At 51.1% G+C, this 24,531-nt stretch overlaps 1 protein-coding gene across 1 annotated transcript; it reads left to right on the forward strand.

Annotated features, from left to right (window-relative positions):
* The first annotated feature begins 2,038 nt into the window (after positions 1 to 2,038).
* Positions 2,039 to 24,205, forward strand: PLEKHA4 (pleckstrin homology domain containing A4). Its single transcript, XM_036275280.1, has 20 exons — positions 2,039 to 2,196; positions 2,639 to 2,728; positions 4,173 to 4,280; positions 5,886 to 5,958; positions 6,034 to 6,134; positions 6,293 to 6,402; positions 7,247 to 7,462; positions 7,824 to 8,103; positions 8,725 to 8,799; positions 10,605 to 10,652; positions 10,790 to 10,870; positions 11,034 to 11,183; positions 12,214 to 12,312; positions 13,547 to 13,687; positions 17,203 to 17,302; positions 17,375 to 17,451; positions 21,980 to 22,141; positions 22,891 to 22,949; positions 23,563 to 23,675; positions 23,946 to 24,205. The coding sequence occupies exons 2-20, from the start codon at positions 2,645 to 2,647 to the stop codon at positions 24,203 to 24,205; spliced, it is 2,337 nt and encodes a 778-aa protein (XP_036131173.1). The 5' UTR covers positions 2,039 to 2,196; positions 2,639 to 2,644.
* The last annotated feature ends 326 nt before the right edge of the window (positions 24,206 to 24,531 follow it).

Consider the following 24,531-nt stretch of genomic DNA (forward strand, 5'->3'; position numbering starts at 1 on the left):
CAAGGGCGCCGCCCGCCGGGCTTTTATAGTCCGACGCGACCTGACGTCCTTACGTCTCGAGGAGAGGGCGGAGCTTCGAAACGAAAACTTGGAAACAGGAAGGGAAGGAAGGGTGGAATTCTCGCGGCAATTCCGGGCTTTGTGACATCACGGCGGCGTTTTGGGCGTGGCCACGCCCTGAAACGAGCGAGCTGTCAATCAAACACGTAAAGGGCTCAAGCTGTTACCGAGCTCTCCTAACCCCTGTATGGAGCACACGCCTTCCTACCCCAATTTAACCATCTGGCCCCAGTCTAGAGTCTCCCACCTTCACATCCGGTGGGCTCCTCCCAGGTGTGGGAGAGTACTTTTGTTTTTATTTCACAGATGAGAAAACTGAGGCTTGAAAATGGTCACAGCAAAGTGTAGATTCATTGCAAATGAAAACAAGAATGTAAGCACCCTGAAGGCAGGCCTTTTGCTTTGCTCACGGATTTCTTTTCAATACCTGGCACCTGGTAGGTACTTGACCAATATTTAGTGAGTGGATACGAAGCCAAAAGCTCAGACCTCTTCCCAGTTTCATGCACAAGGCTCCATGCCTGGATTTCACCCGATTCAAAATCACCCACGAGCCCTGGCCGGTTTGGCTCAGCGGTTGGAGCGTCAGCCTGCGGTACAGAGAGACCCGGGTTCGGTTCCCGCTAAGGGCACATACCTCGGTTGCAGTTTGTCCCCGGCCCTGGTTGGTCGTGTGGGTGGCAGCCACTCGATGTGTCCCTTCACATCATGTCCCTTCACATCGATGTTTCTCTCTCTCTCACTCTCTCTCTTTCTCTCTCCCTCTCTCTCCCTCCCTCTCCCTCCGGCTCTATCTGAACAAAAAATGGAAAAATGTCCTTGGGTGAGGATAAAGAAAAAAGAAAAAAAAATCACCCACGAGCTCCTATTACACAAACTGAAATTCTGGTTGGGTGGTATCCACTGAACCTCATGGGTGTGGGAGTCTTCTGCCAAAAGTTCCAGGCCCAGAGACACAGTCTCAGTTCCCCCAACACAACCCCCTTACCTGGTCCATAATTTTGCTCCTCAAAATATGTCCAGAAACCATGTCTCCCTCCTGAGGGGGTCGGCCTCAGACTGGAACAGAATTCTCATCTGGATCTGAGGTGGAAATCTGACCCTGTCAATTTGACCCTGCTCCAGGAATCCAGGGCCACTCCCTCCTCCCTGGAGGACCTGGACCCACCCACACAGAGCCACACTTCCTGACCCCAAGCTCCATTCACAACTCAGGAGTCCTGAGTCCTAGCTCACACCCTTCCAGATACCCAGGGGTCTGAAACATCACCCCCTCCAAGATCTAAGCTATCTCCATTCAGGGTACCAATGACTCAGGCTCCTGACCCCAACCAGTCCATGGGGACCCTGGAGTGGAAGCCCAGCTCCTACATTCTAAACATTTAGGACTATCAGCCTCAGCCTTTATGGGTCCCCAGCTTTCCAGGCTCCAGCCCAGCAGAGACCCAGGAATCAGGGGGGCCCCAGCTCCTCCTCTCAGCTGTGGGGGCAGCTGAGCCAGGGGTCAGGCTGTGGTGGGGAGGCCAAGATGGGCGGGGTCAGCCGGGACTGGGAGGGGAGACAGCAGCGTGGGCGGCTGGCAGAGGGAGGGAAAGACCAGCAGAGGAAAAGAAACTGGGAGAGGGAGGAAGAGAGAAAGTGAGAAGGAGAATCAGGGAGAGGAGGAAACAGCAGAAGTGGAGGACCATAGAGAGAGAGAAGGAGGAAGAGATTGAGTGTGAGGGAGAGAGGGAGAGAATGAGGGAGATAGAGACTTAAGGAAGGGACTCAGTGAGTCGGAGAGAAAAAGATTTGAACAGAAACAGAAAGATTGGGAGAGAAAGTGATATGGGTGTGTGTGTGTGAAGGAGGGAGAGAGAGAGAGAGAGAGAGAAAATGAGTGGAGAGACTGGAAGAGACAAAGATTAGAGAGGGAGACAGACAGAAAGTGAGACCAGAGACAGAGACAGTGTGGAAAAAAGGGAGCGTGTGAGAGAAAGAGAGACCATAAGAGACAAAGAGACAAAAAGAGTGTGAGCGAACAGATAAGTGAAGCCTACGAGAGGCAGCACCTGACAGACAGCGGAGGGCGACTGTGGCTGGGTGCCCTAGCACCCACACCGTCCTCTTGCCCCTGTCCTTGGGACACCCGAGCTGGTAAGTTTTCTGGTTGGGCTGAAAGGGACCACCTGGGTGCGCATGCCAGGTGTCCCAGGGCTTGGCAGGGATGGTTTGGGGTTCATTAGGGAAGGCAGTAGACATGTAGTTGGAGGAAGAGGCAGGGAATGGGGGGTCCCTAAGCACAGAGAGGGTCAAATTCCTGGCCATTGTGCAGGGGGCAAGAATAAAGGAGCCCCTATTCTCTGCCTTGGGCTGCAGACAGCTGCCCCCTCCCCGCAGCTGCCAGTGCCGCCCACCTCTCTTGGCATCACTCTTGGTATGTGGTCCCAGGCCAGGGCCTTGCCCAGCCCCCCAGTCCCCAAACAACAGGCTCTTTCTCCTCAGCCTTCTCGGACCTGAGAGCCCCTGACCTCGGCTCTGTCCCCAGCCGGGTCAGCTGTAGAGACACGCACACAGTCCCTTTCTTTCTCTCCCCAAGTCCTTGATGGAGGAGGGCAGGCCTCGGAGCAGCCTCAGCCTGGCCAGCAGCGCCTCTACCATCTCCTCGCTCGGCAGCTTGAGCACCAAGGTTGGAGCTTCTTGGTTGGGCTGGGGAGGCGGGCAGGGCTCTGGGCTGCCCCATCCTCCTGTTTCCTAGCCCTGGGTTCGGCGCTACCCCAGTGACTATGATTGTTAAGAACAAAGATCTTGGCCCTGGCCAGTTTGGCTCAGTGGTTGGAGCTTCGGCCTGTGGACCAGAGAGTCCCGGGTTCGGTTCCCGCTAGGGGCATGTACCAAAACAAAACAGAGAGCAAAGATCCTTAGCAATGAGGTCTGCCAGACCTAGTTAGGTCCTGAATTGCTTACTAGATGCAGCTAGGAATCCAGAGGCACTTCCCGCTGTCCCCACCCCTTGTATTTTCCTGATTCAAGCCAGAGTAACACTGGAGTGACTCTGGTTGCTAAGATAAGGCCACTCCCCAGCCACAAGCCCCACCCCGTCCGGGAACTCAGAAGCAGCGGCTACTGTTAAAAAATATATGTTTTTATTGATTTTTTAAAGAGAGAGAAGGCAGAGAGAGATAGAAACGTAGATGTGAGAAACATCCATGGTCTGCCTCCTGCACGCCCCCTACTGGGCATCAAGTCCCAAACTCAGGCATGTGTCCTGACCAGGAATCAAACTGGGACCTCTCAGTCCACTGAGCCACACCGACCAGGTGCAGCAGCGGCTACTCCTACTCAGGACTGAGAACTCTCTGTCCTATCTTTAAGCATCCGATCTCCCCAGTCCTGAAATTCGACAAGGAAAGACCTTTCTCTGACAATAAGGCCCACGTGAGGCCCAAGATAACTTGCAGCCCAAGTTGTCACTCCAGCCCAGAGTTCAGTGACACGCGTTTCCCTGTCCTCCTGCCATTGCCCTCACTCATTTCCAGTTTCAAAAGTTCAGGATCCATAAATTCGAATCCGACCTTGCTCAGCACCGTCCCTAAGGGCAACCGGTGGGAGTGTGGCCGTGGGCGCCTCAGATGCCTGTGTGCACAGGAGAGGGGGGCTCTGTCTCCTGGGATGGAGCGATTTGAAGCCCCCCTGTACCCTGACATGGTTGCTAAGGGCTGTTTCTCCCGGGCACCCGAGTGTCCTTTGATTCTGACCAGGGACTCAGCATGAAGGTCCCTCCTGATTATGGGGACCTCCCAGGCAATTCTTCCAGTTCCGATCTTAAAGGCTGTACCACATCTCTGGCTCTGGTGGCCAAGGGCACCCCCGCCTTGGGAATGGGCAGTTCATCCCAGAATTCCTCCCCATTGGCCAGTAGCCTCTTCCCTGCCTGTGAGCACCTTTCTCCATGCATGAAAAGTGTCTCTCAACTCTGCACTATGCACACCCATTCTAATCTCAAAACTCAGTTCCCTCCTTGACCTGGGTTCTATGGGCAGCCTGGCGAGGGGGTCGCCTGTGTCCCACTGCACTGCCTCCTCCGCAAACCCACCTGGAGGCCCTGTTCACCTCTGTCCTTCTCTCCTCAGAAGGCCACCCGGGCAGTAAGCAAGGTGCACGCCTTCGGGAAGAGAGGCAATGCGCTCAGAAGGGATCCCAATCTCCCCGTGCACATCAGAGGCTGGCTGCATAAGCAGGTGGAGTGAGCGGGGGAGGGGACAAGACGTTCTGGGTGATGCTGGAGGCTGTGCCCCTGGCTGTCCGCTGTTTCTGTCTTTCCAAGTCTCCAAATATTTTTTGTTGTTGCTGCCATCATCGTTTCTCCTCTTATTCTATCATTGTTTCATTCAGCCATCCATTCATTCGATGACAATTTCTTGGACATTACAATGTGCCAAGCCCTGGGTCACACACCATGCAAATAGGACAAGCATCTATATAGTTCATTCAAGATGGGCATGGGCGGGGATGGATAACGAATCCGTATATAAATAAATGGAAGAAATGAAATAATATCTGCTGTATATAACATGTACATACAAGATGTGAACTCAATGATTTCAGATTGTAGGAATTTCTGTGAAGTGAAGTGCTGTGAAGAAATAACATGAGGTTATTTTCAAAAGTGGCTGAGGAATGAAAGCTACCTTTGTCAGTTGGTCAGGGAAGGCATCTCTGAGGGGAAGACATTTGAGCTGAGAATTGAATGAAAAGAAGGAGCCCATCATGCTAAGATCTGGGGCACAGAGGAATTCTGAAAGCAAAAGGCCTTGCAGCAGGCTTGGTGTTTGGAGGAAGCCAAGGGAATAGATGCTCAAAGTGTGGTCCCCGACTAGCAGCATCAGCATTACCTAGAAACTTGCTAGACAGGTGAATTGTCCAGCCCCATCTGGGATCTACTGACTCAGAAACTGTGGGGGCTGGTCCCAGGAATCGGGTTTCAAATATGTTTTTATTGATTTTAGAGAGAGAAGAAGAGAGAAGGAGAGAGAGATAGAAACATGGATGAGAGAGAAACATGGACTGGCTGCCTCCCACAAGCCCCCTACTGGGAACGGAGCCCGAAACCAGGCCCTGACCGGGAATAGAACCCAAGACTTCTTGGTGCACAGGATGACGCTCAACCAACTGAGTCACACCGGCCAGCCCAGGAGTCGGGTTTAAACAAGTCCTCCTGGCCAGTCTTATGCACGCCCAAGTTTGAAATTTCCTGTAAGCCAGAAAACTAGGGTAAGGAATTTGCAATTATTTTAAGTGTGACCGTAAGCTTTGTTTTGAGCAGGGGACTCACATGATTTGATTTATTCTCTGGCTTCTGTGAGAAGGGGTTGAAGAGAAGAGGAACACAAGGTTGGGGATGGAGTAGTTCTGGCAGAGGGGATGGGAGATGCAGAACTCGGTTGACACCTTCCTGGCCTCTCTGTGACTCAGGCTCCACAATAATCAGATATATACAGCCCCTGCCCATGTGTGGTGTACACCTGTTCCAACCTTCCTGTAACTTCTCAATCCCCAGATGACAGATGAGAACACCTGAGGGTCCTAGTGGGGAAATGACTTGTTTAAGGGCATAGTTTGAAAGTGGGGGACCTGGGAGTCAAACTCAGGTCTGACTGTGTCCGCAATCTTATGTCCTCACAACCACAAGACAACAGCCCTTCAGTTCTCCATCCGAATCTGTTGCATCAAACGTGTTCTGTCCTCCCCTCTCTCTGGGTCTTTGTTCCCAAGTGTCACTGTCTCCATCTCTTTTTTTTCCTCTCTGCTGTACTTATGCCTCTCGTCCCACCCTCTCTCCCCAGGACAGCTCTGGGCTCCGGCTCTGGAAACGCCGCTGGTTCGTCCTGTCCGGCCATTGCCTCTTCTATTACAAGGGTCAGTGCTCCAGCTGGCGTGGGGTGGCGGACGCCCCTCCCACTGTGATCCCTGACCCCAGCCCCTCTTTTGCAGACAGCCGTGAGGAGAGCGTCCTGGGCAGTGTGCTGCTCCCCAGCTACAATATCAGGCCAGATGGGCCAGGAGCCCCCCGAGGGCGGCGCTTCACCTTCACGGTGAGTCCCTCCATCCCACTGTGGGCGCTAAGGCACTAGGCGACGCGGGCAGGCATTGGGGCATACATTATTGTAGATAAAAGATCTCGGCTAGGATGGATGGCATCCTCCTTTTTGGAGGGCCAGGTGTCCGGGTCCCCAGCTCTCTCTTCCCGCAGGCGGAGCACCCGGGCATGAGGACCTACATCCTGGCTGCAGACACTCTAGAGGACTTGCGGGGCTGGCTTCGCGCGCTGGGCCGGGCCTCCCGCGCCGAGGGGGATGATTGGTGAGCTATAGGCCACGCCCCTGACCCTGTAGCTCCAACCAGGGTTCGTCTAATCATTCCCATACTCCTCCCCTTGAGGCCTGACATCCAATCACTAGTTTTATAGCTAAGGAGACTCCGCCCTTCAGGCCCGCGCATTGGAAAAAGTTCAGCTCTTGCAATCAGCGGAGTCTTTTCCTCTAAGCTCCGCCCATCACATTGTCCAGCGCCCCCCCTTATCAATATTCCACACTCAATATTGACCCCCTCAGAAGTCTACACCCAGAGTTTGCCCCCTACACAGTGTCAGATTTTAAAAGACGGCTTCAGACTGTCTCTGAGCCGATCTGGCACAGTTTTGAGGCTGGATATTCATGTCTGCGGCATTGGGTTCAGTGACTTGAATGGACTTTGTGACCCTCTACAAGTCACTTCCACACTCGGGCCTTAGTTTCCCCATCTGCAAATTGGGGACAATGATTTATAGTGCACTACCTCCCCCTTCTTTTCTATATAGATCCCTGTGCCTTATATGTGAATTGAGAATAAGGGCTATGCCCTGGCTGGTTTGGCTGAACGGTTGGAGCGTCGGCCTGGGGTCCAGAGAGACCCGGGTTCGGTTCCCGCTAAGGGCATGTACCTCGGTTGTGGTTTGTCCCCAACCCTGGTTCGGTCGTGCGGGTGGCAGCCACTCGATGTGTCCCTTTCACATGGATGTTTCTCTCTCTCTCTCCCTCCCACTCTATCTGAACAAAAAATGAAAAAATGTCCTTGGGTGAGAATTAAAAAAAAAAAAGAGAGAGAGAGAATAAGGGCTGTTACGATGTTCAAAGGAATGATGTCTTTTTCTGTGCCCACTCGCTAGTGGGCGACCCAGGTCACCTGCACGTCCCCAGCCAGGGGAAGGCCCTGGCGGCCCTGGTGGGCCTCCGGAGGTGAGCAAAGGGGAAGAGGGGCGCAGCTTAGAGTCGTCGGAAGTGGCTCGGCTTTCCAGAGATCGTGGCCGCCCCGGGCTGCTCACTCCCAGTTCCACCGCCGACCTCCAGTCTGGACCCGGGGTTCAGAGGACCAGGAGCCCTGAGTGAGTTGGACGAGGGAGTCTGGGAGGAGAAAGTTCTATTGAGCGTGGGGTGGGGGGGCTCCCTTGGGGGCATGGCCTAAGGGAAGGGCGGAGGCTGGGATTGATTAGGGGCGTGGCTTAGCGCCCTTGTCCCCGGAGTATGACTTGCTGGGGTTCCTGTGGGGTCACACCCTGTGGGGGAAAAGGCTTGAGGAGATGCCATAAAGGGAGAAACTGTTCAGGATCTGGCTAAGAGGAAGGTTCTGCACTTAGTGGGACAGTGAGACGCGACAAAGGGAGATGCGTCCGTGAGGCTCACTTGGTGCGTAGTGGGGTGAGGGGCTCTAGTTGACCCCGTTCCCCGATTTTCTCCTCCCCACAGCTTGTTCGCTCCCCTCTCTCGTCCTCCCTCCCCTCTGAGCCTCCCCCGGCCCCGTTCTGCTCCTGCACGCAGACTCCCTCCCTCCGCAGGTGACACTGCACTCCCGGGCAGACCCCATACCCCGCTGAGTCGTGTGGACGTGCGCCCTCCCTCGGATTGGGGCCCCCAGCGCCAGACCCTCTCTCGGCCTCCCACTCCCCGCCGGGGACCCTCCACCGAGGCTGGGGGAGGAAGGCCTCCCAGGAGTCCCCAGCACTGGAGTCAGGAGGCCAGGACGCAGGTGAGTAGAGAGGCGATGGCTACATCTCCATTATGGTCTCGGGTGGTTGTTCCAGGCAGGTCTGCAGGCCATTGCCCCTGAGCATCATGGAGAGTGTAGCTGGACATAACCACAGCTGGTTCAGATGTGAGAGGGAGAGTAGACTTGATCTCCCATCAGTCCACTGGGCTGTCATTTTAGGCTGATCTTGGGCCATCACACCTTCAGCATTATGGGGCTTGTTGTCCAGAATACTCTCCTCCAAGACAATGAGAAGTAGTGTGTGTTGCAACCGCCTTGTGTCTCTGGTTTATCTTTCCAAATTGGTTGCCTGCTGTTTTCTCTGAGCATCATGGGATTGTGGCCCAGAATATCCACAGCTAACCGCAAGTGTGAGAGGCAGAATAGACTGTGACTCCCATTGGCCCCTGGGACAGTTTGGCCAGGCTTGTCTGTTTATTATCATCCTCCGTGTCCCCACAGTGGCACACAGCTGGAGAGCAGATGGTTGAGGAAGTTTTGGGGGCCCAGTTTTGAACCTCAGAGTTTCCTATGGCACTTCAGTTCTGGGCACATCCACTTTAATGTTTTTTGCTAAGACATGCCAATTTCTAAACATCTCTTTTTCAGTATTCCTCCCAGGCCCCCTCTGGCTCCTCCACTTATATCCAGCTCCCCCCAAGACCTCCTGGGACTCAGGCTTCCATGGTTTTATTGGTAAGTATCTGGGCACCTCGAATCTTCCAGTACCCCCTCTCTTGTTTTCTTTGCTATGCTGAATGTCACCTCCTGGACTAGTGTGCCTAGACAAGATCGGATGTTTCAATGCCCTTGAGTAGGTGCTTCTATTAGTTTCCTAGGGTTGCTGAAAACTGGGAGATTATACACACACACACACACACACACACACACACACACTACCTCTCCATTCATTCATATCATCTTCTAGATCTTTTATTTCAGTTTTAAAGTTTTTTTTCATAGAGATTCTATGTTTTTTAGTTAAGGCAACTCCTAAACTCCTGATAGTTTATGTAGCTATTTGAATGGTATCTTCTTTTAAAGTTATGTTTTCTAGTTATTGATGGCGTAGAGATATGCTATTTTTAAATTTTAATTTAATTTATTTTAAAATATGTTTTTATTAATTTTTTTTTTTTTTTGAGAGAGAGAGAAGAAACATGGATGAGAGAGAGAAACAATTGGCTGCCTCCTGCACGCCCCCTACTGGGGAATTGAACATGCAACCAGGTATGTGCCCTGACTGGGAATCGAACCAGGACCTCTCAGTCCATGGGATGACGCTCAATCCACTGAGCCACACTGGCCAGGCAAGATAAGCTATTTAAAACAACAACAATTTTTTATTGATTGATATTTTGAGAGAGAGAGAGAGCAATAGAGAGAGAAACATCAGTTTGTTGTTCCATTCATTCATGCATTCATTGGTTGATTCTTGTATGTGCCCTAACCACAAGACATCAAACCCACAAGTTTAGCATATTGGGATGATGCTCTAACCAACTGAACTACCCGGCCGGGGCTAGAGATGTGCTATTAATGTTTGTAGCTTCATCTTGCACCGGATATCCTTGCTGAATTCTCTTATTTGTTCTACTCATTCTTTGAATCTGTTGGCTTTCTGGGTAGGCAAACATATCATCTGTAAATTATGGTTTTGTTTTCCCCTTGCTATTTGTTTTTAAAGATTTTAAATTGAGCCCTGGGTGGTTTGGCTCAGTGGAAGAGCATCGGCCTGCGGACCAATGAGTCACAAGTTTGATTCTGGCCAAGGGCATGTACCTTGGTTGCGATTGGTCCCTGGCCCTGGTCAGGGTCATGTGGGAGGCAACCAGTCGATGTGTCCCTCTCATATCACTGTTTCCCCCTCTCTCTCTTTCTCTATCTCCCTCCCACTCTATCTGCAGATAAATAAAAAAATATCCTAGGGTGAGGATTTAAAAAAAAAAGATTTTAAATTGATTTTTAGAGAGAGAGGAAGGGAGAAGGAGAGAGAGAGAGAAACATTGATTGGCTACCTCCTCCACGCCCCCCAGCAGGGCAGGGATAGAGCCAGCCCCCAGGCATGTGCCCTGACCGGGAATTGAATCGGCAACCATTAGGTGCAGGGGAAGATGCCCAATCAACCAAACCACACCGGTCAGGGCTCTCCTTCCTATTCTTACACCTCTTTTTGTTTCCTTTTCTTATAGCATTGGTCACGATCTCTAATACTGTGTTAAACAGTTACAGTGGTAGTGGGCATCCTTGTCTTAGTCTCAGTTGTAAAGAAAATGTCTAAATGTTTTCCATTAATCATATTTGTTATAGCTATTTGGTAACAGAACCCATTGTACCTCTCCAAAGCCAAGATGTAGACATTTGGTCTACTGAGGTTTGCTAAAGCTTGGAAAGAAGCTAATAAGGAGAGGGGTGTCTGTCAGTACAAACAGAACTTGGCTCTGAGCTAAAATAAGGACCTGACTGCCCATGTGACCCCTGCCTTTTCTCCTTTCTCTCAGCCAGGTCCTCCCCTGGACTCCTCCTTCCACCAAAGCTTGGAGACAGATGTAAGTTCTTCGGGTCCAACCCCTCCTGAGTTCCCAGAGTTGGGGAGAGAATATTCTAGGTGTGTGCGGAGGGTGGGAGTGGGGCAGGAAGAAAAGCCAGCTCTGGTCCATAAATGGCTCCCATTCTCCTTCTTCAGACTCTGTTGACCAAGTTGTGCGGGCAGGACCGGCTCCTGAAGAGGCTGCAGGAGGAGATAGACCAGAGACAGGAGGAGAAGGTATGGGGCTCCGGGATGGGAAGAGACACCTCGCCTCTCCACCTGCCCCAGCCCGTCCTGATCCTCAGCATGCTGGATGATGGGGATGTGGGAGGACACCTTTCCTCACTCCCTGGGGCTGGTGTGGCTTCAGAAGGTTAACCTTTTTTTTTTCTCCCTGCAGGAGCAGCTAGAAGCAGCCCTGGAGTTGACCAGGCAGCAGTTGGGCCAAGCAAGCAAAGAGGCTGTGGCTCCCCGGAGGGCCTGGGGGCGTCAGCGCCTCCTGCAGGACCGACTGGTCAGTGTGAGGGCCACTCTTTGTCATCTGACTCAGGTGAGCATCTGGGAAAGGACATGCCCTCCCAGGGGGCCCCAGGACTCTACAGGTTGTTCCTGAAGGGGACCTGACCCTAAGAGCTCATGGGAAGGGAGCTCTTGAGAATTGCCCCCTTCCCAAATTTTAAGCCAATGATCTTGACTGTCCTAGGCGGTGAGCAGCCAGGAAGCTACAGAACTTACTTTAGTGGTTTAAGAGGGTAATTTTGATCATGGGATTCCTGGCTTTGAATCTCAGCTCCCACTCATAGTGTAGCTATGAAAAGTGACCTTAGGAAAGTTACCTAATCCCTTTGGGCCTTAGATGAATCTTATGTAAACTCAAGAGGATAAATATAGTATTTACTTCATAAGGGGCATCGTGGAGATTTCATAAATATACGTAAATGAATGAATATTTAACACTTAGGCACCTGACATATGATAAGCACTATTTAAATGTTAGCTCTAAATATTATCATCTGTAAAATGGAAACGTTAATAGTATCTATATCACAAGAATTAAATTAGTGCTAAACCCTGGCCAGTTTGGCTCAGCGGTTGGAGCATCGGCCTGCGGACCAGAGAGTCCCGGGTTCGGTTCCCGCTAGGGGCACATACAAAAAATAAATAAATAAATAAATAAATTAGTGCTAAAAACAGTGCCTAACACACATTTTATGCCTCAAAAATATTAGCTGCTCTAATTATTATTATTGTTATTGGCAAGGAGGTTTCTGCTGCCTATGGGTGCATAGGGGTTGTGGTCTTGACTGTCCCAAGAATTTATCAGGGCTGGGCAGGGGTAATGCAGAGGATTCAGAGAAAGCTGTTATTATTCTGCACTAGCAGCTCATTGGAACGGCAGATTCCATATAGACTCTGGGGTTCCCGGTAGTTGTAGCAAAAAGGCCTTTGGAAATTGTAGTCCGTGTACCCACTAGGGCACCAGGCCTCCCTTCTTCCTCTTCATCTAAGAAAAGATAGGGCGGGGAAGGATCTAGTGGGTGGGCATGCTAACCCTGTGTCTCCCCTTTCTGGGATCCGAGGAGCGAGAGCGGGTTTGGGACACGTACAACGGCCTGGAGCAGGAGCTGGGCACCTTGAGAGAGACCCTTGAGTACCTGCTGCACCTTGGGTCCCCCCAGGTACATCTTTGTCCCAAGTCCCCAAGCCCCACCCTCTATTCCAAGTCTACCTGGAAACCCTTTAGGCATTTAAGTTCCTTCCACAGAACTGAAGTACTTCCCCCTTTATCACAAGCTCTTTCCCTTCTGTTCTTTCTTTCTTTTTCTTACTTTTCTTCTTCTTTTTAAAAAATCCTCACTGAGTCTGGCTGGTATGGCTCAGTGGTTGAATGTTGACCCATACACGAAGAAGTCGCCGGTTCGATTCCTGGTCAGGACACATGCCCAGGTTTCAGGCTCCCCAATAGGGGTCGTGCAGGAGGCAGCCAATTCATGTTTCTCTCTCACATCGATGTTTCTCTTTTCCTTTTCCTTCCCTTCGCTCTAAAAATCAATAAAAACATATTTTTGTTATTTTTTATCCTCACCAGAGAATATTTTTGCATTTATCTTCAGATAGAGTGGGAGGGAGAGAAGGAGGAAGAGAGAGAGAGAGAAACCTAGATGCAAGAGAGAAACATGGACTGGTTGCCACCCACACGACCCCAACCGGGACGGGGACAAACTGCAACTGAGATATGTGCCCTTAGCGGGAACCGAACCCGGATCTCAGGCTGACGCTCTGACCACTAAACCAAACCAGCCAGGGCAATAAAAACATATTTAAAAAAAAAACAAGCCCTGGCCGGTTTGGCTCAGCGGTTGGAGCGTCGGCCTGCGGTCCAGAGAGACCCGGGTTCGGTTCCCGCTAAGGGCACGTACCTCGGTTGCAGTTTGTCCCCGGCCCTGGTTGGGTCGTGTGGGTGGTAACCACTCGATGTGTCCTTTTCCTGTCGATGTTTCTCTCTCTCTCTCTCCCTCCCACTCTATCTGAACAAAAAATGGAAAAATGTGCTCGGGTGAGGATTAAAAAAAAAAAAGACAGTGTAGTGTTGACACAAGGTTAGATAAATGGACCAAAAAGTCAGATAGGGTATTGAGAGACAGACTCACATATATTTATCTGGTCACTTATTTATGACAGAGGTAACACTGCAGAGCAGTATGAAAAATATAGTGTTTGTGATAAATGGTGGTGGGTTGACCATTTATGGAAATGGAGATCCACAAATATAGTCCCCATATGCACACATCGTCCACTTAGGACTCCTAAATACAGCTCAGCTGACTGTTTCAGACCCTGCCTGTGGCCTATCAACTTTAACCCTCTTGCATTTTCCCACCTTTGAGAAGCACATTCTTTTCCTCCCCTCAGGACAGAACATCTGCTCAGCAGCAGCTGTGGATGATGGAAGACACACTGGCAGGTCTGGGGGGCCCTCAGAAACCACCCCCCAACACTGAGCCTGACTCCCCTTCTCCAGCACCGCAGGGCGAGGAGTCTCCAGAGAGGGAGGTGAGATTCACATACCTCTCTCCCCACCTCCAGCTTCCTGTCCCATCTCCCCCTGGCCAAACTCATCACCCACTCACCTCTTCCCCTCGCTCTTGCCCAGCTAACCAACCTTGGATGAGTGTCCTAAGCTCTGGAAGCCTTCGTTTCCTTATTAGTTGTATGTGATCATAAGCCTGTGGTGTGCTGGACCCAACTCCCACCACCTCCCGAGGGCCGACTGTGCATCACTTCCCAACACTACAGTCAATGGTGTCCTCTCGGTACTTTGAAGTTGGCCATGGTGGGAGTATTTACACCACCGTAACTGGCAAACACGATAAACCAGGGCTCTTTTCTCCCAGAGATGCATTGGTTAAACATTTACTAGACACTTCTGCATGTAATACCCACCTTGCAGGGCTCTGTAAGAAGGAGAAAGGGCCCTGGCTCAGCGGTTAGAGTGTCAGCCTGTGGACCAGCGAGTCCTGGGTTTGGTTCCCGCTAAGGCACTGGTTCTCAACCTGTGGGTCGCGACCCCTTTGGGGGTTGAACAACCCTTTCACGGGGGTCGCCTAAGACATAACAGTAGCAAAATTACAGTTATGAAGTAGCAACAAAAATAATTTTATGGTTGGGAGTCACCACAACATGAACTGGATTAAACAGTTGCGGCATTAGGAAGGTTGAGAGCCACTGTAGCTGCTGAGTCAAACCGGCGAGAGCTACAAGAGTATTTTTGAACCAAACTGATGACATGCAGGCGAGCAAGATCTTATATGCTCCTGGATTTAAAGATCTTAAAAAGCCGCCCTGGCCGGTTTGACTCAGCGGTTAGAGCGTCGGCCTGCGGTCCGGAGAGACCCGGGTTCGGTTCCTGCTAAGGGCACGTACTTCGGTTGCAGTTTGTCCCCCGCTCTGGTTGGTTGTGTGGGTGACAGCCACTCAATGTGTCCCTTTCACGTCGATGTTTCTCTCTCTCTCTCTCTCTTCCTCTCTCTCCCTCCCACTCTATCTGTAAAAAAAAAAAAAAAACATTTAAAAAAGCTGATTACCAACATTTAAAAATTGTGACATTTCATCTAAAACTCAGATTTGGCTTTGGTTATCAAGATCGAAGGTCTAGGAAGCTTGTGTTTCATAAGCTGCTAATGGGTATTATGCTAGAGACAGTCTCTCTTTTTTTTTGATAGTGTATTTTTGTATGCCTTTTGCAAAGTGGTGTTCATTGTACCAGAGAAAAACTCTTGGGCAATTCTGCTGTTGCAAGGATCTGCAGGGCAAGTTTTGAAAGGCAGACATTGTTGTGATTATTGAATGCTTGATTTTAAAATGATACCTTCTGGGACATGTAATGAAAGATTTCTGAGATATGTCAGAATGGGGCAGCTTGTGCCATTGGAATCCCCTGAATCAAAGAGAAGCTCTGTATGTGGTTGAACTTTCACAGCGAGGCTGGAGGCCGGAAACAGTGACGGGGTGGACGCTGTGGAGTCCCGACATGGAGGTGGAGTAGAGGTGGGGAGAAGGAGCAGCCAGGCGACGGGCACTTAGTAGAACTGACAGGGTGGCCCTGGCCGGTTTGGCTCAGCGGTTGGAGCGTCGGCCTGCGGTCCAGAGAGACCCGGGTTCGGTTCCCGCTAAGGGCACGTACCTCAGTTGCAGTTTGTCCCCGGCCCTGGTTGGTCGTGCGGGTGGCAGCCACTCGATGTGTCCCTTTCACGTCGATGTTTCTCTCTCTCTCTCTCTTCCTCTCTCTCCCTCCTGCTCTATCTGAACAAAAAATGGAAAAATGTCCTCGGGTGAGGATAAAAAAAAAAAAAGAACCGACAGGGTGTAGGGTATAGGGAGAGAGAGGAGGCAAGGCTGACTCAGGTTTCTGGCCCGGAAAGTGGGTGGGAGGTAGACCCATCCACTGATCTGAGGGTTCAGAGGAAAGGAATGAGTTTGCTTTTAGGGGTGTCTGAGAGTCTGGGTCTGTCATGAAGAGATCAGTGGGACATCAGGGGTCTGGTGGTCAGGAGAGAGGGTTGGGCTTAAGATGTGCCTTGGGGCCTGGCCGGTGTGACTCATTGGATTGAGTGTTGGGTGTGGACCCATGCACCAAGAGGTCACCGGTTCGATTCCCAGTCAGGGCACAGGTCTGGATTGCTGGATTGATCTCCAGTGTGGGGCGTGCAGGAAGCAGCCAATCAGTGTTGCTCTCCTATCTATGTTTCTCTCTCTCTCTAAAAAAAAAGAGAAAAAAAAGGAAATCAATAAAAGCATATTGTAAAAAACGCACCTTGGGGAGACGAGGCCTAGAGAGTAGGTAAAATCACTCCAGCACTGAGCGGGAAGAACAGGAGGCCTAGGGCAGCGGTTCTCAACCTGGGGGTCGAACGACCCTTTCCCAGGGGTCGCCTAAGACCATCGGAAAACACATATTTCCGATGGCGATTCATAACAGTAGCACAATTACAGTTACGAAGTAGCAACGAAAATAATTTTATTTTATTGGGGGTCCCCACAACATGAACTGTATTAAAGGGTCTCAGCATTAGAAAGGTCGAGAACCACTGTGCTAAGGGCATGTACCTCGGTTGCAGTTTGTCCCCACCCCGGTTGGAGCCGTGTGTGTGGCAGCCAGTCGGTGTTTCTCTCTCTCTCTTCTCCCCTTTCTCCTTCCCACTCTATCTGAAGATAAATGCAAAAACGTCCTCAGGTGAGGATAAAAAGAAGAAGAAGGAGGAGGAGGCGGAGGAGGAGAAGGAGAAAGGATGTCTAGGAAGTGCCCCTGAGTCAGCACTCAGGAAGCAGGAGCCGCTGTGGTCATACCTGGGTTAGAGCAGCTGTCTGCTGTGACCTTCACATCACATATTGAGGAGACCGAGGTTCAGATCCCAGCTCTGCTTTCTTGATGACATCAGTCATTGACCTCATTCTCTGAGCTTCAGTAAAATAAGAATAATAACAGGTGTCTCAGATTTATTGAGGGGATTTAATAAGATAACACAGGAAAAGTACTTAGCACCATACCAGATGCCTAATCATAAAACCTCCCATTTATAATACCCTGCCATGAGCCAGGCACTGTTCTAAGGGTCTTACATGTGTGAATTCAATCCTCATATCAGAAGTTGAAATGTGGCCCGGAGAGGTAAAGTAACTTGCCCAAGATCACACAGCTAATAAATGGCAGAGCGGAGATTTGCAACCAGATTGTCTGACTCCTGGTTTTTCTTTTTTTATTGATTTTAGAGAGAGAGAGAAGGGGAGAGGGAGAGAGAGGTGGAAACATCGATGAGAGAGAACATTGATTGGCCACCTCCTGCATGCCCCCCACTGGGGATCTGGCCCACAACCTGGGCATGTGCCCTGACCAGGAATGGAACTGGTGACCTCTTGGTGCCTGGGTTGGTGCTCAACCACTGAGCCACACCGGCCAGGCTGGCTCCTGGTTATTCCATCTTAATCCTATTATGCTGTGTCTCAATTGCTAAGTGCTTAAAAATGGTAATAATAATGATAATGTAATCCCTCTTCCCCAACCCTTCCAGAGCCTGCCTGAGTCCTTGGAACTGAGCTCACCCCGGTCCCCCGAGGCTGACTGGGGGCGGCCTCCCGGAGGTGACAGAAACCCTGCCATCCCTCGCTCAGGTGAGTGTCCTGGGCTGGGCGGGATGTGCACGGCATCCCCTGTCCTCACTAAGTCCCGTTCTGCCCTTCCAGGTCTGGGATCTCCAAGGATCTCACAGGCTTCCAGCCCTGAGGGTCGATGCCCCCCTTCCCCACAGCCAGGAACCAAGGTAGGCAGTCTGACTGGCCCCCCCAGGTAGATCTTGTAACCTTTCCATCTGACCACCACAGATACCCCACTTTTGGGGAAGAAGCTGGGAGAGGGGAGTTCTAAGGCTGCACCCTGCATCAGAGAGATTGTGATTTGTTAAGAGCATTGGGATTAAATTTCGTCTCTGCCACTTCTAAGCTGTGTGACTTTGGGTCAGTTACTAAACCTCTCTCTGCCTCCATTTTCTCATCTGCAAAATGGAGCTGATAGCAGTGCCTACCACCTAGAGCTGATGTGAAAATTCAAACTAGATGAAAGCCCAGAAAGGGTTGGAAATAGTTCCTGGATCTAGTAAGTACTCCATTCATTCATTCATTTACCTATTCATTGACTCAGTAAATATTCCTTAAGTATCCTCTTCACTGTCCAATAAGGTAGCCAACATGTGTCTGTTTAAATGCAAATGAATTAGAATGAAATAAAGTGAACAATGTACCCACACTCGCCACACTGCAGTTGCTCAGGTGGCCAGTGGCTACCCTGTTGGACAGAGCAGATAAGACATTTCGTCACTGAAGAAAGGGCTCGTGCACAGATGTGTGTAGGCACTGAAGTCACAGATGTGAGCAAGATGAGAAAGACATTCTTCTTCCCTTATGAAGCCGGCGTCTGGTGGATGTCAGAGGCAGATTGTAAACAAGCAACTTGCTGTACACTATTCTCTACATTAGAAGTACTGAATAAACAGGACAGTGAGGTCTAGGGACGCTTGGGGAAGGGGTACAGTTGTGAATGGCTTGGTCTGGGGAGGCCTCATGGATACCAGTGGAAGAGCTTTACAGACAAAGGGGGCGGCCTTTGCAAAGGTTAGGAGGTGGAAGTGGGCTTGGTGTGTTGGAGAAGCATCTAGAAAACCAGTGTGGCTGGAACCACGTGCGACAGAGAGAGGGGTGGAGAGGAGGACAGATGGGTGTTGGGAGCAGAATGCGCTGGGCCTTGTGGTCCAAGGTGAAGACTTGGACTGTGAGTGAGCCTGGAGCCCTGGCGAGTTCTGAGCAGAGGAATGGGAACTGCCCTCCGTGGGAACGGGTGCCCTCTGGTGGCCTTGTGGGGAATAGACATCCCCGCAAGGGTTCAGGCGGGCAATCCAGGGGAGGGGCAGCTGGGAGGTAGTCCAGGTGGGAGATAATAGTAGTTTCCACTAGGTCACAGGAAGTGGAGATATTGAGAGATAGTTGGATTCTAGGTATATTGGACTTCAAACCTTATCCCAAACCTTTGGGACCAGATGTAATTCAAAATGCAACATTTTGCAGACTCTAGACCCATAATATAGTGCATACGCTGCATATATAAAACCTCCAGTGGTGTCCGCACAGCACCCTTAAGCAAATATTTCTTCAATAAAACATATGAATATTCATATTAAATGGGATAAAAGCTATAAATAACATCTTATTTAAATGTCCAGTTTTTAAAAATAGCAAGAATCTGCTGAATGAGCAAATCAGAGTGGAATAAAACTAGATTAGAAATATCAGACACTTTTTATTTCTAAGGAAAAGACATCATGTCACACAACCCAGGTACAAATGGCACCAAGTGCCTCAGTGGACACCTGCAGCAATGCTCGTGCCATCTGGTGGCTTGAGGACTCTGGAGGCAAGGGTCACCGGTCAAGCCATCAATGCCGTCACCGCATTGGGGTTGGACATCTGGGGCAGGGCCAGTAGTGGGATTCCCTGAGGACGAGTCAGGGGTCTTTCATAGAGTTTCTTGCTGTGCTGTCTGCTGCTTCACAAAGGGTCTCATCTGGGCAGGGCCCCTGTAATTGAGTCAACTGGTTAGAATCTCTTGATCACTGAGAAATATGCACTGTTAAAGGTCAGCAATGAACTGATTGCCCGTTTCACCCATTTCATCCATGGGGAGATCCCCCCGTGCCCCCAACATTATCAACATCATTGCTTTAATGCTCCTGCATTTCTTTTCTTTCTTTTTTTTATCCTCACCCGAGGACATTTTTCTATTTTTTGTTCAGATAGAGCGGGAGGGAGAGAGAGGAAGAGAGAGAGAGAGAGAAACATCGACGTGAAAGGGACACATCGAGTGGCTGCCACCCGCACGACCAACCAGGGCCGGGGACAAATGGCAACTGAGGTACGTGCCCTTAGCGGGAACCGAACCCGGGTCTCTCTGTACCGCAGGCCGACGCTCCAACCGCTGAGCCAAACCGGCCAGGGCTAATGCTCCTGCATTTCTGAGTCTCATACGATCTCAGCAGTTTCTCTGTTTCACAACAAGCGTCTATCAGGCTCAGTATTGCATGCGCCCAGGAGTTTCCCTTATTGATCACCTTGGGCATCAATAACAATGTTCACCATCGTCCTCTCCTTATCAGTGACACCAAATCTGGTGGCCTGAGGACCTTGGGGAAAGAAAGTCCTTTAGTTTTCATCTGCAGAATCATATATTTTTATTGATTGATTGTAGAGAGAGAAAGAGACAGCGATTTGTTGTTCCACTTACTTATGCATCGGTTGACTCTTTTTGTTTGTTTTTTTGTTAATTCTCACACGAGGATATTTTTTTCATTGATTTTTAGAGAGAGAGGAAGGAAGGGAGGGAGGGAGGAGAGAGAGAGAGAGAGAGAGAGAGGCACATCCATTGGTTGCCTCCTGCATGTGCCCAGACCAGGACCAGGGATCAAACCCTCCACCCTTAGGTGTGCGGGCTGACACTCTAACCACTGAGCACACCCATCAGGGCTGAGACTGTCCCCCCACTGCTCAAGCCCCTCCATGGTCCCTGAGCACCCTGGGACCAGGGCCTCTGAGGCTCTGTGAGGCCTGGTCCCCACCCACCTCTCTGGTCTCCACTCTATCGGCTGCCCTATTTGAACCTGAAAACCCACCCTGACAAACACCCACACTTCCTGGACCTATCCAGCTTCTTCACGTAGACAGGACTCGGGGATGCAACCAATTGATGTGTCTCTCACACATCATGCCCCCCCACCCCTCTATCTGGGGAAAAAAAAGTGGAGTGATCAGGAAGGAAGCTGCTGTTCTGTATCAGAAAGAGCTGGATTTGTTACTTGCTTAAGCAGGGTAGACCTGGAATTGGAGTGTTTAGGGATTGGTCGGCTTTAAGCCGGGAAGCTTTGTGTCTGTTGCTGATTGGCTGATTTTCAGTAACACGGGGCCATCACTGACAGGCAGGAAACAGTTTTGTAGGTTAGAGGTCTGAAATCAAGGTGCGCTCAGGGCCATGGTCCCGCAAGCACTAGGGAAGGATCTGTCCCAGGCTTTTGTCCTTAGCTTGTTTGCAGTCGTCACTTGGCTTTTTCTGTGTCTGTGTCCAAACTGCCCCCTTTCTTGAAGGCTGACACGTGTTTTCAGCCAGCTAGCTCTGTCGGCCTGTTTCCTGCCTGTCGTATCTCAGCCTTTCTTCACTGAGTCCCCTCTCTGTCCCCTTCTGCTCCAGTTGGCAGTGTTTCTGCTGAGATCTCTGACTGGATCCACACGTCACATGCCGAACCGCTTAGCAAACCGGTGTCCGGCCACACCCTTGGTGTTCCCTCCAGGTCACGCTTCCTCTTTTCTTTTCGTTTTGCTCTGTGGCTAGGCTGAGAATTTCCCAAACCTCCAAGTTCTGGTTTCCTTTTACCGGACAATTTTTTGTTTGCTTTGTCTCTGTCCTCTTGCATTTTAAGTTCTTTTTCTTTAAAAAAAAAGATATTTTTTTTTTCTTGGAGGGAGAGAGAGAGAAACATCAGCGTGACAGGGATATATCCATTTGTTGCCTCCCATCTCTGCCCAACTGGGGATCACCATGCACTGGTGATGGTCCAACCAACGGAGCCGTAGGGGCCAGGGGGCGTTTCCATGATCACAGCGTCAGCAGAGCCATAGTCCCTCTGAGGGCACTCGGGAAGGGTCAGCTCCCAGCCTCTGTCCCAGGGTCTGGTAGTTCCTTGGCTTGTGGCCCCGTAACTCCAATCAGCACATGGCGTTCTCTCTGCCTGTGTCTTCCCTCTGGTTCCGAGGGCAAGACGGAACTCATCAAGGCCTAAGGCCAACTCCAGCTGATCCTCATGACAATTTAGCTAATTACTCAATAAATCCCATTCTTCCTGTTGTGTTCAAAGCTGATTCAGAGGGGTGTGTGTGTGTGTGTGTGTGTTTTGTTGTTAATCCCAAGCATCCCCGAGTCCTGTCTACGTGAGGAAGCTGGATAGGCCCAGAAGTGTGGGTGTTTGTCAGGGTGGGTTGTCAGGTTCAAATAGGCAGCTGATAGAGTGGAGACCAGAGAGGTGGGTGGGGACCAGGCCTCACAGAGCCTCAGAGGCCCTGGTCCCAGGGTGCTCGGGGACCATGGAGGGGCTTGAGCAGTGGGGGGACAGTCTCAGCTCCGGGTGTACAAAGAGCCCTCTGAGATCTGGTGGTGAACTTACTGGAGAGGGTAAGGCTGGAGGCTACGAGGTTCAGGGAAGAGAGAGAACAGAAACCAAGGTTGGGGTCTTGAGGGGTTTCTCCTGTCCCTAGGCCCCCCTGGCCCGGCCCCGGATGAGTGCTCAGGAGCAGCTGGAAAGAATGCGGAGAAACCAGGAGTGTGGGCGGCCTCTCCCTCGCCCAGCCTCTCCCCGGCTCCTCACTCTGGGGAGGACGCTGTCCCCAGCCAGATGCCAGCCTGATGGGGAACAAAGGGTGAGGGGAACAGAGGTGGGGCAGTGGGTGGTCACGTGTCCTCTGCTCCTAGTTTGAGCCTCGTTTTCCCTCTCTATAAAATGGGGATTTCTCTACCTTCTGACTCAGAACTGTTTTTGAATTCAACCCAGCTGGTACTGGTGCTGAAGCCAGCACCCTGGCCCCCTTCTCGGTGGGGGTCTGCGGTTGGGCAGATACCACATCCCACCTCATGAGGCGTCATGGGTCTGGAGTGGAAGCCCGGTTTTCTTTTCAGTTACTATATGTTGTCAAAGGCAAAAAAGGAAAAAGAAATCGATTTTATTCATGCCATTGCCACGAGAGCACTCCAGATTGGCCAGGATGGTTTCATCTTACCTTTCTAGGGAGGAATTAGACAAGTCATAGGTGGGGTGATTTTACCAGGAGGATTGTTTTTGTAATCAGGGGGCATCTCAGTCAGCTGAACACCAAACGTTTATCTCTGTGTCTAGCTAGTTTTGGGGGGACAAACAGTTCAGCTAGCCATTTATGTGGTAAAGGTTGAATTTGGGGGATCTGTTTCTGGCTTTGTCATAGGTAAACAAGGTGGGGGTCCTCTGTGAGTCCTATCTACATCATGTGAAGAAGGGTTCTTTGCATGTAAAGTTAAACATTCTCAGAGTCTGGGGGCAATTTCACCCCCTCTCTGAGCCTCCTTCATTTCACCCTCACAAGGAGAGTGTGGGGGCTCTCAGGTGAGGAATACTAACGTCCCATTTCCTTTGCAGCCTGTCCTAGGACAGGGGGGAGCCCAGAAATGGCTAAGAAGCTCTGGGTCCTGGAGCAGGTAAGGAATTGGAGCAGGGAAATTAATGTCCCAATGGGGAGGGGAGCAGCATTATTTATGTCTCCCCTGAGCAGATTGCAGAACCTTTTTTAAAAATCCTCACTTGCAGATATATTTTTATTTTTTATTGATTTGAGAGAGAGAGAGAGAGAGGGATGAGAGAGAGAAACATCCATCGGTTGTCTCTGCTACACGCCCCAACTATGGATCAAACCCAAAACCTGAGTATGTGCCCTGAATCGAACACACTACCTTTTGGTATATGGGGATGACGCCCCAACCAGCTGAGCACCCGGCCAGGGTGATTGCAGAACCTTTTAGAGACCCTTGAGTTCCTGGGGGCATCAGAAAGCCCCAGATCCCCAGTGAGAACAGCAGTCACTGGAACTGAAAATCTGGGTGGATATCAAACAGCTCTGCCCAGCCATGTGGGAACCGGTTGAAATTCACCGTCACTGGACAACAGATCCATAGTGCACGTGGGCTTTTTATACGGGCCTCGCCAGGTTTAAAGTCCTTTAGCTACACGTGCTGGGGACTACAACTCCCAGAAGGACATGTGCAACAAGGTGGTCGTCACTAACTGTACCTCTCCCCTAAATCTTTTTTCTAGCCCGAGGAACACCACCCCTTATTTACCTACATCGGAAGGGCATCGGGAGCGAGTTCTCAGCCTCTCTCAAGCTCTAGCCGCTGAGGCCTCGCAGTGGCACAGAATGATGTCAGGTGGGGAGGGGCTGGGGACCCAGGGCTGCTGGGTTTTAGGGAAGAGGAAGCTGGAGGCCTGGAATCCTAGTTCCTGGTGGGGAGGGACCTGAGGGCCCCTGGAATTCCTGCCTTGATGAGGAAAGAGCTGGGCAAGGTTTGGGAGTCATAAGTCCCAGGCAGGAGAGGATTGAGGTCCAGGACTCCTGGGTCTGAGGGAAGAAAGGCTTGGGGGTTCGGAATCTCGGATCCCAGATTTTGCCATTCTCATTCCCCACTCGTCTTCTCCAGGAGGAAATTTGGACTCAGGAGGAGAACCTCTTCCGCCGGTGCCACCGCCTCCCGCAAACCCCAAACCCCAGGTGACCTCGCCCCCGAGATCTCCGGTGGCCAATTCCCGCTCCACTGGATTCTCCCGCCGAGGCAGTGGGCGAGGCGCAGGCCCCGCCTCCTGGGAGCCCACGTGGGATTCGGGGCCCGCCCCTCCCGCCCTGACCCAAGACGAGGGGGCGTGGCCTTTGCGAGTCACTCTGCTGCAGTCCAGCTTCTGACCTGGCCAATTGGAACACGAGGGCGTGGCCTGGAGGTACTCCACGGAGATCTGGGGCCACGGGGGCAGCTGGTCCTCTCCGGTGGCCTATCGGGGAGGGGTTTCTACGGCTCAAGTTAGGTTTTCCCTGCACTTGTCCAAATTCGGATTAAAACTGAAATGTTCATTAATAGCTTTCTTTTTGTCTGTTTGGGGTTGTGACACTGGGAACTCAGAGGGACTGAGCTGGTGTCTGGCATCCTGGGTCCCCAGGGAGGAAGGGGCAGGGACCTGGGACTTGGAGGTCTGAGGACAGAGGGAACGAGGGCCTGGATTACTGGGTTTGAG

The sequence above is a fragment of the Molossus molossus genome, unplaced genomic scaffold (assembly GCF_014108415.1).
Source record: "Molossus molossus isolate mMolMol1 unplaced genomic scaffold, mMolMol1.p scaffold_m16_p_21, whole genome shotgun sequence".
Classification (NCBI taxonomy): domain Eukaryota; kingdom Metazoa; phylum Chordata; class Mammalia; order Chiroptera; family Molossidae; genus Molossus; species Molossus molossus.